Genomic DNA, 13,504 nt, shown 5'->3' on the forward strand with positions numbered 1-13,504 from the left:
ACTCTGCCTCAAATTGATTAGGTGTTATTATATCTGCTACAGGCACAACCTTGTCCTTATAAACTGGAAGGAGATCCTTTGGAACGTACTGTAAAGAAGAAGGAACATGACACTGAACTGGGAAATGGAGATCTGGATGAAGGACTGCTTGTAATGTGCTCTGTACTGTATTTACAAATTTACACTGTAGAGTGTGGTGTAGTGTTTTGACCGCTGAAGTACAAGTCTGGAAACCAGGTTCGACTCAACCATGGAAACCCACTGGGTGCTTTCTCTCAGCCTCAAAGGAAAGTAAAAGCAAATCCCCTATGAAGAAATCTTGCTAAGAAAACCCCACAACAGGTTCACCTTAGGTTTGCCATAAGTCAGAAATGACATGAAAGCATTCATAATGACACCTTCAAGTTGGTTCTGAATTATGGCAACCCTATCCCAGGGTTTTTTTGGCAAGATTTATTCAGAGGAGGTTCCCCATTGCTATCTTCTGATACTGAAAGAGTGTGAATTGCTCAAGGTCACATCTTATATTTTTAGGTCTGACAGGGGATTAGAACCCTGGTTTTCCAGAGTTCAATACTCAAATAACTGCTTCTTTACATATTTTTTACATATAAAGGTAGAAAATCTACAGTGGAATACCACAATGCCTCAACAAATCACACTCTCTCATACATACACCCATTTCCCCCCATACATTTATTAGTATACAGAGCTTGGAAAAGTGTTTTGTTTGTTTGTTTTTGCTACAACTCCATACTGCTGCTGGTGGATAGTATTCAGAGGCCTGGAGTCCAAAACAGAAACTTTTCCAAGATGTAGCTTTGAGTTCTTAGGCATTCACAACATTTGCACAGGCTTGTCAACATTCACATATAGAGATGAAGTGACAATATTTTGGAGTGTCAGCAAGATTAACTCCACAATTTGACCAAGTTTTGCTATTTTCCTGCTATGTGCAAAAACAAGTAGCAGGCCTGTGCTGGGATGGAGGGAATCATCCAAATCCTTTGACTACCCATTTCATATTTGCCTTTCCATGTCAAGCAGCCACTATGCAGTTGTGCTTCAAGTGACCAACACTTTACTGAAACTTTATGCAAGACGGGTTTAAGTGTCCTGCTCTAAACTATTAAGTGTTGACTGGTATACTGAAGGAGTAAGAAATGCCAGTAATTTCTATGGAAATCTAGCCATGTTATTAAAGGAGAAACATGAAAAGATTATTTGTTTTGGCACTGCCTTAAAAGTAGCTGATGAAAACTATTAGCTGAAAGAGATCCTATACTGAAGAATAAGGTAAAATTTAGGAAAGGTGAGTTTACTTTGGCAAAACAACATTGTTTATAAATACAGGCCAATCATGCAATGGATTACGCACCATATAGCCTTCTCCACTCCACTTGTCACCCATCACAGGGTCACACACTGCAAGAGAAAAATCATATTAATTGTAAAAGTGGGGGATAGTGTTGTACAACAATATTTCAAGTATCAATAACTAAAAGAACATAATTCTCTCAGTCACATTTCAGAGTTTTGTGATACATACAAGAAGTTGTTACTGGTCTAATCTAAGAAGCTGATCTGTGCAAGTACTAGCTTTTTTTTTTTTTTAAAGACAGAAATGATCATTTTCGTTTTCATGTGTTTTCATCCAAAGACAGAGAAAACTGAATTACAGTATGCATTTCATCATTCCATTGTCAGAAGAACACCTCTCAAACCTAGGCCAGTCAAACAATCTTAACAGACCCACTAACATTTCAGATATCTGGACATATGTGGTCAAGCAACATCAAAATGGGGTCAAGATGGCACAAGAGGAAGAACACGCAAGCTAGGAGAGGCTGCAGCAATTGCTTTTGTCTGAGCCTCCTGGGAAGTGTAAGAGTTTACCGTGCCATTCCTCTCCCTCCTACTGAGTTAACTGAATGCAAACTATTTTTGCACTTCAAACTTAGTATGCACCAACTGAAGTAATTTGAGGATCAAGGGGGAAGTGGGAAGCAGAAATGTGGACATTTTAAAAGCAGCTGAAAAAGTGGGATGACAGAGGATCAAATGGGATTATCTCTGCCACATTATGATCACTGGAGGATATGCTAACAAATTAACTAAAAATGCTCAAAAACCTACAAAACTGTTAAAATGAGTTGAGTAAAAAATGTCTAATTTGATAGCTCAAAGACAGCAGGCAATATTTATACATACGTTTCTCAGTGCCTTCACAATTCAAATGTCCTCTGTTTCCCCAACAACCAGATAATTTTTTCAAAATGAACGGCTAAGTCAAGAGAGTGAAAATTGGACTGTCAAGTCCCACTATAAATAAAAGGGTATCTTGTTGTCAGACTCTTGTTCTCCATGTGTCCTTCTATTATCACCACAGCACGGCTAAAGATTGGTCCTAAGTGTCGTCAAGGTTAACCTTATTCCCCCAGTACTTTGTCCTTCGTCTACTGTCTACAGGACCTCCCTCAGCCTTCAGAATGTATTCTAGCAATTTGGGAGAATTCCAAGTTTAGCAATTTTAGAGGAATTTGCCTGAGCTTTACATTTTTCGATCAACTGAACCCAAATGTCTGCCACAAAATGAACCAAGTGTGGTGCCAAGTTCTTATTCGCTTGAAGATATCTTCAAAGAGCCCCCTGGGACCTCCCAAACATATAAAGAAAATGGAATTATTTGTATTTTAGATGCACTGTGTATATCAAATGCCTCACTACAGTTTTCAAAAAGATTTCTGTGACCTCTGAGCATATCAATATGTAACTGTCACGATCTGAGGCATTATATTGTTATTACTGTATGTCAGAAACCAACTTACCATTTGCTGCTTTCTGACAGATTTTGAAAGCAGAGAGAAAAGGAGACAGACCATAGACCAGGGGTAGGCAACCTGCGGCCCGCGGGCCGGATGCGGCCCGGCGAGGCCTTGGGACCGGCCCCAGCCCGGTCCTGCCGCCGATTGCCGCCGGGGCCTTTGGCCTCTCACGTGCAGGGGCAATTGTCTATAGAAGCCTCAGAAACATGCATTTATATTAACATTTTTTTAAAAATCAGCAAATTTTTTCACGTGTCCTCCACTTTTTTTAAAAAAAGTGTCCACCATTTGAAAATTTTGTCCTACATTTGTCTTGGTTTATTTATTTTTTTAAAAAAAATATTTAATTATTTATTTTTTGGCTTCGGCCCCTCAGTTGTCTGAGGGACAGAAACCCAGCCCCCAGCTCAAAAAGGTTGCCTACCCCTGCCATAGACCTTTAAATAATTATAAATATGGCCTGGACTAATTTTATTCATTTTAGTTGGTCTTGGAATATCAAATCTCAAGTGGTTGAAATTTCTTGTTGATAGTTGGAAAAATGATAGTTAGTCCATGAAGTGTGGTGAAAGAATTGGTTAAGTATGTTGGTGTGAGATATAGACTAGAGAAAGATGATGTTGAGCTAGATAGCTGAAAATTATTGTTAAAGTATTCTCTCACAGTGTGATAACTATACCTTGCTTGTGAAGATTAGAAGATGGGAAGAATGTGGTGTGCTAATCTAGAAAGCTGCTATGTGTGAAGGCCTCACCAAAAGAAAGTTATACAAGAGGGGTTTAAATGAATTAAACCTTCCAACTAGCCAGAATTACAACAGAACAAACTGGAATTAGAAAAATGTTGCAACCAATAAATAGACCTGGTTGTGAGAAATTATGACTCATGTACAGATATAGGGAATCTGACTTCGGTACAGATTATGGCAGGGAATTCGACATGTTCTGAAATATAATTTTTTAAAAAAAATCCACAATACAACATTTTTTAAAGGCATGATACCCCACAGAAACTTACCATATACCAGGTTGGAGTTTTGTTGCTTTAGCTCTTGAACAATATCAACCACCATTGCAAGGAATGATTTGTCCCTTGTATAGCCTTTAAAAGGATGAGAGATTTTTACATCATGAGGGGAAAAAACTATACATCCCACAAACTCTCTACACATGTCCATCAAAAACAACAAAAACAGGTTTTGAGCCAAAATACAACACTGTGAAAGTGAATCAATCCACCTGGAACACCTGCTATTACCACAATTAACATTTCAGCAAGCTCTATGTTACCCTCTTAGTGGAGCCTCTACAAGCAGCTAGAACTGTATCACACTAGCCTCTCTAATAACATTCCCCTTTCAACCACCACACAAGGCGCTTTAACCAATCTGAAACACACTTCCCTAAGACAACTGGCCTGGCTGGCTGGCTTGGAAAGAGTCAGGGGTTCTGCACCCCAAGCTCCCTGGGATTGTCTGGGGATGATCAGAATCACCATTGCCCTTTCCACATATCATCTCCAGCCCTATTTCTCTATCTCTGTAAGAGAAGGGCCAATGGGTTTTTTGTGCTCTTTGCACCTGAAAAAGTGGTTTGTCACTGGAGCAGCCAAAAAAAGGCAAAGATAGCCAATAAACCCAGAAATGGATCTATACAGGAAGCTAAGAAGTGAACATGTATTCTACAGCAGATAGTACTAGAATCTGAAAGGGCTCACTCTTTCACAGGAAAAGGCATATAAATATATTGACATATGCTTCAGACTTCCAGAGTAACTAGAAAAAACTATTAAAGGAAGTACAATATTGCTTTACACAATACACAGTTGAACTGGAAGTCACAACCATCAAATGATGGTCACCAACTTGGGTGGCTGAAAACAAATTAGATAAATTTATGTAATATAGTGCTATCTATGGCTGCTAATTATGATGGCTAGATATTATTTCTAGTACCAGTGGCAGTATGACTCTGTACACCAGTTCTGGGAGACATGAGCAAGAAAGTGCATTCTCTTTTGGCCTGGTTTTGCATGAGTTTTGAGAGTCATTGTAATGTAGTGTTTTGAGCATTGGTCTATGACTCTGGAGAGCAGGGTCCAATTCTATGGCTCAGCCAAAGGAACCCACTGGGTGACCTTAGGTGAGTCACATTCTCTCAACCCCAGAAAACCCCATGATAGGTTCACCTTAGCGTCGCCCTAAGTCAAAAACTACTTGAAAGCACACAACATCATCAAGGATTTTATGTTCTTATCTATCAATGCCAGCGACCCCTGTCCTTGACAATAAATAGTGCAAGGTCAAACTGAACCATCTCAACTACTTCCTGCCCAATGAAACAGAATTTGGGAGAAGACAGTATTTACATAGTGGATCAACATTATTTCCCATGGGGCCACCTCAATGGACATTCAGCAGGAGGACTAAGAGGAGGAAGACTAGCAAGAGGAAATACAATTAAACTACTCTGAAGATAGTCCAGCACTCATCGATATGTGACTTAGTAGACGCTGAAGTGAATGTTACCTCGAATATCCTGATAAAACACATTATATGCAAATGAAGATGGTAAGGTGGTTGTCTTCACTCCCACAAGTTGTACCCCTACCACAAATTATGCAGTCGAGTTTCCTGTGTTTGGAGAAATCGCAGGGGTCAGCACACCCGAAGTGCAACGGATGAGCCTCACCCTGGGAAAACCACCTTCATGATCATGGTGTCTCCCACTGCACAAAGAAAAACACTGAAAACACACACTCCTCCCTTCTTTTTGACCCTGTTGTTTGATATCAGCCAGGTCACACAAAGCAACTAAGGGCAAGATTTGCCTTTGATTGCACTATACGTACAGATGCAACCCATATACATTTTGCTCTGTTACTAATTGCTTTGGATAGATTATTTTAGTGAATAATTTACATGTCTAGTAATCATTCTTCAGAGTTCAGAATTCTGGTACATGAATTCCTAACTAGTCTTTGAGGCAAACTACATATTAATGTAGAGATTAATGATTTTATTAATGCACTAACATAAAACAAACAGTTTGCAGCCCTATATCTCTTATTTTGTCTACTTGGCCCTGTTGGGTCAGTGCTGCACATGTACAAAAGTAAAAATGCCCTGGGACTTTAAACTTTTATAGTCCTTTATCTATACTTATCATGTAAGCAGGAGACCCACAAATGAAGAAGAGATTTTGAGAAAAGGGGGGGGGAGACACAGAATCATAGTGCACGAGTTACTTCTGTGTCAAGCAAAAGTCTGTTTATAAAATAAATCAAGTTAATTGGAAACTCAAGGAACTTTGAAAAGAAAAGAAAAGAAAAGAAACCAGACAAGCAATACCAAGGAGGTACATCAGGTCACAAGCTTGTACTTTGTACAAGGCCCTGCTGAGAAAAATGTTCTCACACAGGACAGCCTGCCAAAGGTTTCTTTCTTTTTTTATAGCAGCTTTCAAGAGGATGGAACTAAACAGAGTGAGGAAGTTTAGTTATGTGCTCATATTTGAAAGCTATGTGAGACTGAAGGCCAACTCCTGAAACCACATATCAACCTTGTCTTCCCCCCAAATTAATTTCCACATATGCTTTTAGCCACCTAAATACAAGGCAACAGATCCTGCCTGATCTCACATGCTAAGTATGGTCAGGCTTGATTAGTATTTAGAAGGGAGATTTCCAGGAAATACCAGGTGCTATAGCCTATATTCAGAGGAAGGCAGTAGCAAGCCACCTCTGAGTATTCTGTGCCCAAAAAACCCCCATGAAATTCCTTGGGTCACCATTAAGTCAACCGGCAACTTAAAAGCACATATATATTAAAATTTAAGTATTGATGGCAGTAGCAGCTTTGATGTCACTGGGGCAGTCAAACAGCTGCCATTGTTTGAGTGGTAGAAGTGGCAAAACATTTTTGTTGTATTATGCCATCAGTACTATACTTTGGTTGCTACAGTGTCTCTTGTGGATTCAGCAGATGCCAAGTTTACTAATGTTCAATAATAAATGAATAAATAATTACAGTAACCTGGAATACAAAACTGAAGACTTCAGTATTTAAGAAAGCAACAAATTACTATCCCCCACTTCTCCATTCATTTTAACTTTCTAAGCCAGAGCAAGTGAAAGTTTACTTTTACTGCAACTCCCAGCATTCCTCACCCAGCTAAGGATACTGGGACTTGCAGTTCAACAACATTGAAGAAGGCTGCATGAGTACTACTGCATCATAAACAATGGAATTTTATTGTCATAACATATCCAATATGGGGATGGGTGGTTTGAAAATATATTATTAACACTTATGTATTTGCCAATTTATTAATATCATTCTTCAGCAAGAAACAGAGAAATCCTCAATGTGAAGCTTGAAGATGCAAAAAATTAGACATGTCTTCAAAACAAACTGAACCTGTTTATGCTGAAAATTAATTGCTACATCAGCAGAATCTCATCCACTTTGTTATTAAGTATCTTCTGTACCTCAAAGAACTCCATGGCAACCAGAAGAAAAAATAATTTGTCAACTGTGCAATACCCTTCATGGCAGAGTAGTCTTTATGGGCTATAATTCTGGATCTGTACCATTAAATTTTCCTGTTATCTCTGTCTATGAAAACACCTTCTTTCTCATGGAAGTTATATAAATCAATATGGCAATCAATTTTATCCATAAAGGTTTAGAATCAGCTTATTCACTGCAGTAAGTAACATTAAAAAAAATAAAATTAAATGATACACAATATGCAATGAAGGAAAAAAAATAATCTACAAAAATTGAAAGCCATTTAAAACCTCCTCCAAAACCATGGTCTGGAACAGACGAGCCAAATGCACCACGCTGGCGCCAATTTTAGGGTTAGGGACCACGTACCAACCACACAGACTGTCAGTGCAGTAATGGTGGCATCCCGTGTACATGGATGCTGCCACTGCGACATAAGTGCCGTGCAGTGTATGCATGGCGCCACATGTTGCTTACATTGAGAATGTGCCAGTGGCGCACTGGCGACATCACTCTGGCATCATAAAAAGAACCTGGAAATACCAGGTTCTTTTTACTCCAGAGGGAAGCCACATGGTTTGGCGACTGCAGCCTCCCTCCAGAAGGAAATAGGCTGCCAGCAGGCCGCCCCTTTGGGGCGGTCTGTACCGCACCTCATTTTCTATTTTGGGAATTACTCAGTTAAGTGTGATGGCGAACCTATGGCACGCGTGCCAGAGGTAGCACTCAGAGACCTCTCTGTGGGCACACATGCTGTCGCCCTAACACAGAGTTTGCCAGAGTTTCTTACTAGAAAGTCAGAGGGACGTGGCACTTTGCAATAAATAAGTGGGGTCCGGGTTGCAGTTTGGGCACTCGGTCTGTAAAAGGTTCTCCATCACTGGGTTAAGTGATAACCTAAAATAAAGTTGGAGCAACCTTTCCCCAGAATAAATATTTTGGATTCCTTAGTTATCATTTATTCAAACAAAACAAAGAAATGCTTACCTGTAAGTACATAGTCATAATGGTTCACATTGTTTAATTTCAGACCCTCATACAGTTCATGAAGTTCATCTGAATTTAACACCTGCCCTTTCCAGTGATCATAACCTGAACAAAAAACAAAAACAAGTAAGGTTAAAGTCCTAATTTGACAATTAAGCATACAGGTTGAACTCCACAATAATATTACATTATTAAGGAAGGAACAACTCATATTACTGGTCCAAACGTGCTGGACTTTGGACCACCCCACTGAAGCACAGGGGTGTAGAACAGGAGTGGGAAACTGCGGAAGGCCAGGATATCATATTACAATGTTAGAGGAGACAGGGGACACACACCCCTACCCCTTACACAAATCTGTTGCCTCCAAATGACCCTCAATACCCTCTAGGAGGTGTTGGGGGGCATTTTCACTATGTTTAGGCCCCCTGGGCCATTTTTTTCATAATACCGTAATTACTCAATGTATCGATGATACCTTTTTTTTGTGGGTTTTTCAGGCTATGTGGCCATATTCTATAGACCGAAAAACCCACAAAAAACTATTGATGGTGGCCATGAAAGCCTTCGACCTCACATATCTATGATACTGACCATAGATATAAGTCAACCTCATGTACAAGTTGAGTAAAGGTTAAAGTTATAGAATTTGATATGACCCATGTACTGTATAAGTTGAGGATAAAAGCTATGGGCATGTAACAAAGGATGTAAAGGCTGGAACAAAGGAAAATGATGCCAAAGCATGCAGCTATTTTCCCATCAAGGCATTAAAAAAGACCAGAAGCGACACCACAGCGGGAAGAGAAGAGGGGGTTGGTGCTTCTTTTACATTCTCCTGGGATAGACGAAGCTCTTGACTGTCACCACTCTACTCAGAGAAGGGCATGGTTCCTATTTTGATAAGAGTTAAGGTACAGAACTTGCTTTAACCCATAGATAAGTTGATCCAGGTTTTTTGGATTGATATTTTGATTAATGTTTCTAGACTTATACATGAGTATATACATTAAGAACTTCTGGTTTTAAAAAAGGCCTTTTTCTTGGGCTTGAAATGGTAGAGGGAGTGACAAAAATGCCCCCATGCCCCCTAAAGGGCATTTTGGAGAAAAGATCCTCCTGCAACATATAATTGTCTCTCAGAAGCCAGCATGGACAAAGGAGTTTCACACAATCTTTTCCTAACCATACTTAATAAAGTTCCATGTAAAACTGATGGTCTGCCTCAGGTTTGATCTGGCTCACATTTGCAGGGCACAGAAATGTAAAGTAGAGAAGAGTGATTGAAAAGGAATCCTTCACACCTACTATACACAGGAGAAATTCAGAAGCACAGAAAAGTCCTCATGAGAGCAGTTCCCAGTGCACTACTATCATTAACAGAATTTAATAGTTAACTTCACTAAGGAAACATTCAAAAAAAGCACATGTTTGGAGAAAAAAGCAGCTTTCTCTCCTATTTAGCCAAGGGATCTATTTTGGATAGGGGCAGCAGCTACTGACAAACTTGCTATATCACTGCAATAATTAGGTGCAACAACCCAGAGTCCTGCATAGATTTCTTTTTGTATTATGTGTAGCCTGTTGCACTAAGTGAGTCTGCGCCTAGTAGTATGCCCCTTTGAGGTTGGTATCTGTATTTTATCATTCAGACTGAGCCCATCCCTACTAGATTGACTGAGTAGGGCAATTATCTGCAGCAAGCTGTGGCAGTTGAATCAACTGCTTGAGAAGTGGATACCCATGAACTCCCATCTAACACTGCTCATAATGAAGGCTGTAGAATTTCCTTTGAATTGTCTCAAGGATAATGAGACAGAAAAGAAAGGTGGACACAAGCATGCATGCATATATGTGCATTTCAATGAACATTAACACAATAATTGAAAATAAATGGTTTGAAAGTCTTCTAAGTACAGTTGGCCCTCCATATCCATGGATAGACTTCAACTATCCATGAATTTAAAATATTTTTAAAAATACAAAAGGTACATCTTAATTTTGCCATTTCATATAATGGACACCATTTTACTACATCATTGTATATAATGGGACTTGAGCATCCATGGACCTTGGTATCCACGAGATGTCTATATGTGTGTCCTGGAACCAAATCCCAGCTACCAAGAGCCCAATGTATATCTGGGAGAGAACCAATGTCAGATTCATGTCATGAAGTTTAATGTATAGTCTAAACCAGTGGTTCCCAACCTTATCAATGCCCTCACACCCCTAGGAAATGTTGGTCAATGTTCACACTCCCTACAAAACTAATATCACATTTGAAGATAAATAAGTCTAATTTGTAAATTTTAAACTACAAATTTAACCACATACAATACTGCAGATGAACAAACTGAACTTAAAAAAAGCTTTTAACTGAGTGCATAAAATGCAATCTAAATTGAGCAATTCGATTCTAATCTACTGAGAAAAACTATTGTAAATTGTAAAATTATCTTCTTTTGATTACATAAATAATGAGACTACAATGAATCTATGTTGTAACACAACCACCTACTACTACTTTTCAAGGCTTTTCAGGGATGACTCGTAACTTGGCACTCAAGGACACAAACCACTCTTTGTTGCACCTCCTGAAATTCCATATTTCACAACCTGAGGGGTACAGGTGCCCCAGGTTGGGAACTCTTGGTCTACACTGAGAATACTGATGGTGCATCAGAAAAAAATATAAACTAGGTAGGACCATCAAGAAATGTGAAAAGCTGTCTCTGTTCAGATTTTCAGACACTCCATTTCATCCCCAGTACCTGTTTCTCCATTCCTTCCACTCCCTCTTTCCCTAGTACATAATCTGTGGTCAGTGAGGATTGCACAGCACTCATCAGGCTGGTTGTTGTGGGTTTTTTGGGGGGGGAGGGGGGTATCTCCCCATTGTAACTCACCCACCCCCACATACCTCAGAGTTTCTCCAATGTCTACTGCTACATTCTTTTTGTTTAGAATGATGCCAGGTTGGCTATATATGCAATTAAATTTGCAGTCTGAGCACTGGAAATAAAGAGAATGAGTCTCACTACCACTGCTAACACCACTGCTACTTAAATTCCATCTAAACTGAAATTTCTGCACACAGTTAGTCTTGTAGGTGAATGTAGGGGATAAAACAATATCACTCAATTACTTTCTGGTCCAAAAAACAAAATTTGTAGAGGAAATAGATTAACCTTTAGATAGCCATTAGGGCTGAAGGATGGGGTATAAATACCATAAATAAATAATAAAATAAATAAACCTTAACAGCCTTATATTTTCAGCTAGTAACGGATATTTTCCAAAGAGAAATCAGAACACCAATCACATCTCCCCAAAAGTGAAAGCACAAAAAGGAGTGCTTTAAATAAAAACTAAATAAAGGACAAAAATCATCAACTCAGAAAGATCACTGTCTATATGACCTTTCATTAGAGAATTCTGTCATCAGCTTTCTGTGGCCCCTTTCTGCAAAGGTATTTGTATTTTAGTTTCTGGTTGTACAAAAGTTCAAAAAAGCAAAGCAGTACTGGCAAGAACACTTACAGATAAACAGGGAGGTGGAGGGAAAGGAGAGGAACAGCTACAGTTCATTTAAGGACAGAGTTTCATATTGTGAACAACAGGAGGTACTGGGCTAGCAGAAAATGGTTCAGCATACTAATCTTTTATTTTTGCAAACAAAGGTTCACATTTCTGGTCTTTTCTTCTCAGGACGTTTAACCTTTGCATTTTAAATTTTCCTTAATTCACTGCAGTCTGACATTTGCTTAGCTAGCAGTATTCTTCATGATGGAGCCAGTTCTGCTATAATTTTACATATGTACTTAATTCACTGGACTTTATAGTCATCTTGATGTACACTGCTAACCATCACACACACAGAGAGAGATGCAACTCTTATAATCACATTACCCCAATTGCTAAAGTTTATATTCTTCACTCACATGGGACACTATGAAACTTAACTTTTCTCAATCTATCCACAGCAGTTAAATTGCAGAATAGCTAAAGCCAATCTGTCTCTTGATTTTAGCAAGTTTTACAGTATATTTTCCTAATGCTTTTTAGAGTTACCTAGAGAACAAAACATAAAATGTAAAGAAATAACAATTGGGTAGTCTGTCTGCTTAGTAGTATGAATTAAGTAATCTACCGAAGTGGATTTTTTTTAAAGAAAAGGGACAATTTAATTCAATTTATTTTTTTAACCAAAGAAAATGACTTTAAGATGAAATTTCAGCATGCATTTAATTCCAGGTTTTATTCAATTATTAAGTAATTAAATCAGAGATAGTGCTGAAAAGCCAACCAACATTACATTTTTCCACTCATTCTTTTGAAGAAGAAAAAAGCCTCATTCCTTTGGATTTTGGCAAATTTCTGGGGTTCAACAGATAGCTCCTAAGGGGCAGCTCCATGCTGCCATGGAAGCACTGGATTGGGGCTGCAGCAACCACACACTGCGGTCCCAATCCGGCGTTTCTGCATGCCAAAAGGGAGCCACAAAAAGGAGCTCCTTTTGCACCATGGAAATGGCACCCTAGCTGCCGTGACAGTGACTTTTTGGTGCTCCTTTGATGCAATGCATTTAACTGCTGCACCAACAAAGTGCCGTGACATCCCCCACTATGCACGGTGTGTCCCCAGCATGGAGACAGCCAGACCATGTATGCCACGCCCTCACGCCAGTATATAACACCCGTCTGTACAGGCTCTCTAGCTTCTTTTTTGTTAGTCTTTCAAGTTTAGGAAAATACAATATTAAGGTCACATGTGATAAATCACTTACTCAAGAGTAGTTTCGGTGGAATTAAAAAAGATTTTTTATTTTACCAGGCTCAGTAACTGATCATTGCCCAGCCCAATTTCTAAAAGTAATAGAATTGTGGTTCCCAGAACTGGACACAATATTCCAGGTGGAGCCTGACCAAAGCAGAATACACTGGCACTATTACTTCTCTTGATCTAGACACTATATTTTTATTGATGCAGCTTAAAACTGCGCCGGGTTACAGACCGCCCGTTTGGGGAGGGCTGCACCCGCCCCTTTCCCCGCTGTATCGGGGCCTCAGCGTTCAGATCGGCAGCCGCTGAGGCCCCAATCCGCCGCTTTCCGGGCTGCGGGGAAGCGGCAAAAGGCCCCTTCCCCGCAGCCTGGAAAGGGGTGTCCTTGGGGCTTCAA

The 13,504-nt window shown here is 39.5% G+C and overlaps 1 protein-coding gene and 1 pseudogene across 2 annotated transcripts in view; both read right to left on the reverse strand.

Moving 5' to 3' along the window:
* LOC149319534 (pyridoxal kinase-like) overlaps nt 1–13,504 on the reverse strand; it is a 73,189-nt gene that overhangs the window by 21,322 nt on the left and 38,363 nt on the right. For both annotated transcript variants that reach the window (XM_089511919.1, XM_089511918.1), the window contains 4 exons: nt 8,323–8,427; nt 3,843–3,926; nt 1,379–1,425; nt 3–88 (listed from right to left, as the gene is read on the reverse strand). In XM_089511919.1, coding sequence (XP_089368045.1) covers nt 3–88; nt 1,379–1,425; nt 3,843–3,926; nt 8,323–8,427 — 322 coding nt within the window. The remainder of the gene's footprint in view (nt 1–2; nt 89–1,378; nt 1,426–3,842; nt 3,927–8,322; nt 8,428–13,504) is intronic.
* LOC149319535 (U1 spliceosomal RNA) lies at nt 5,392–5,565 on the reverse strand (annotated as a pseudogene).

This window comes from Sceloporus occidentalis, unplaced genomic scaffold, assembly GCF_023333645.1.
Source record: "Sceloporus occidentalis isolate IW3139 unplaced genomic scaffold, rSceOcc1.0.p SCAF_2, whole genome shotgun sequence".
NCBI lineage: Eukaryota > Metazoa > Chordata > Lepidosauria > Squamata > Phrynosomatidae > Sceloporus > Sceloporus occidentalis.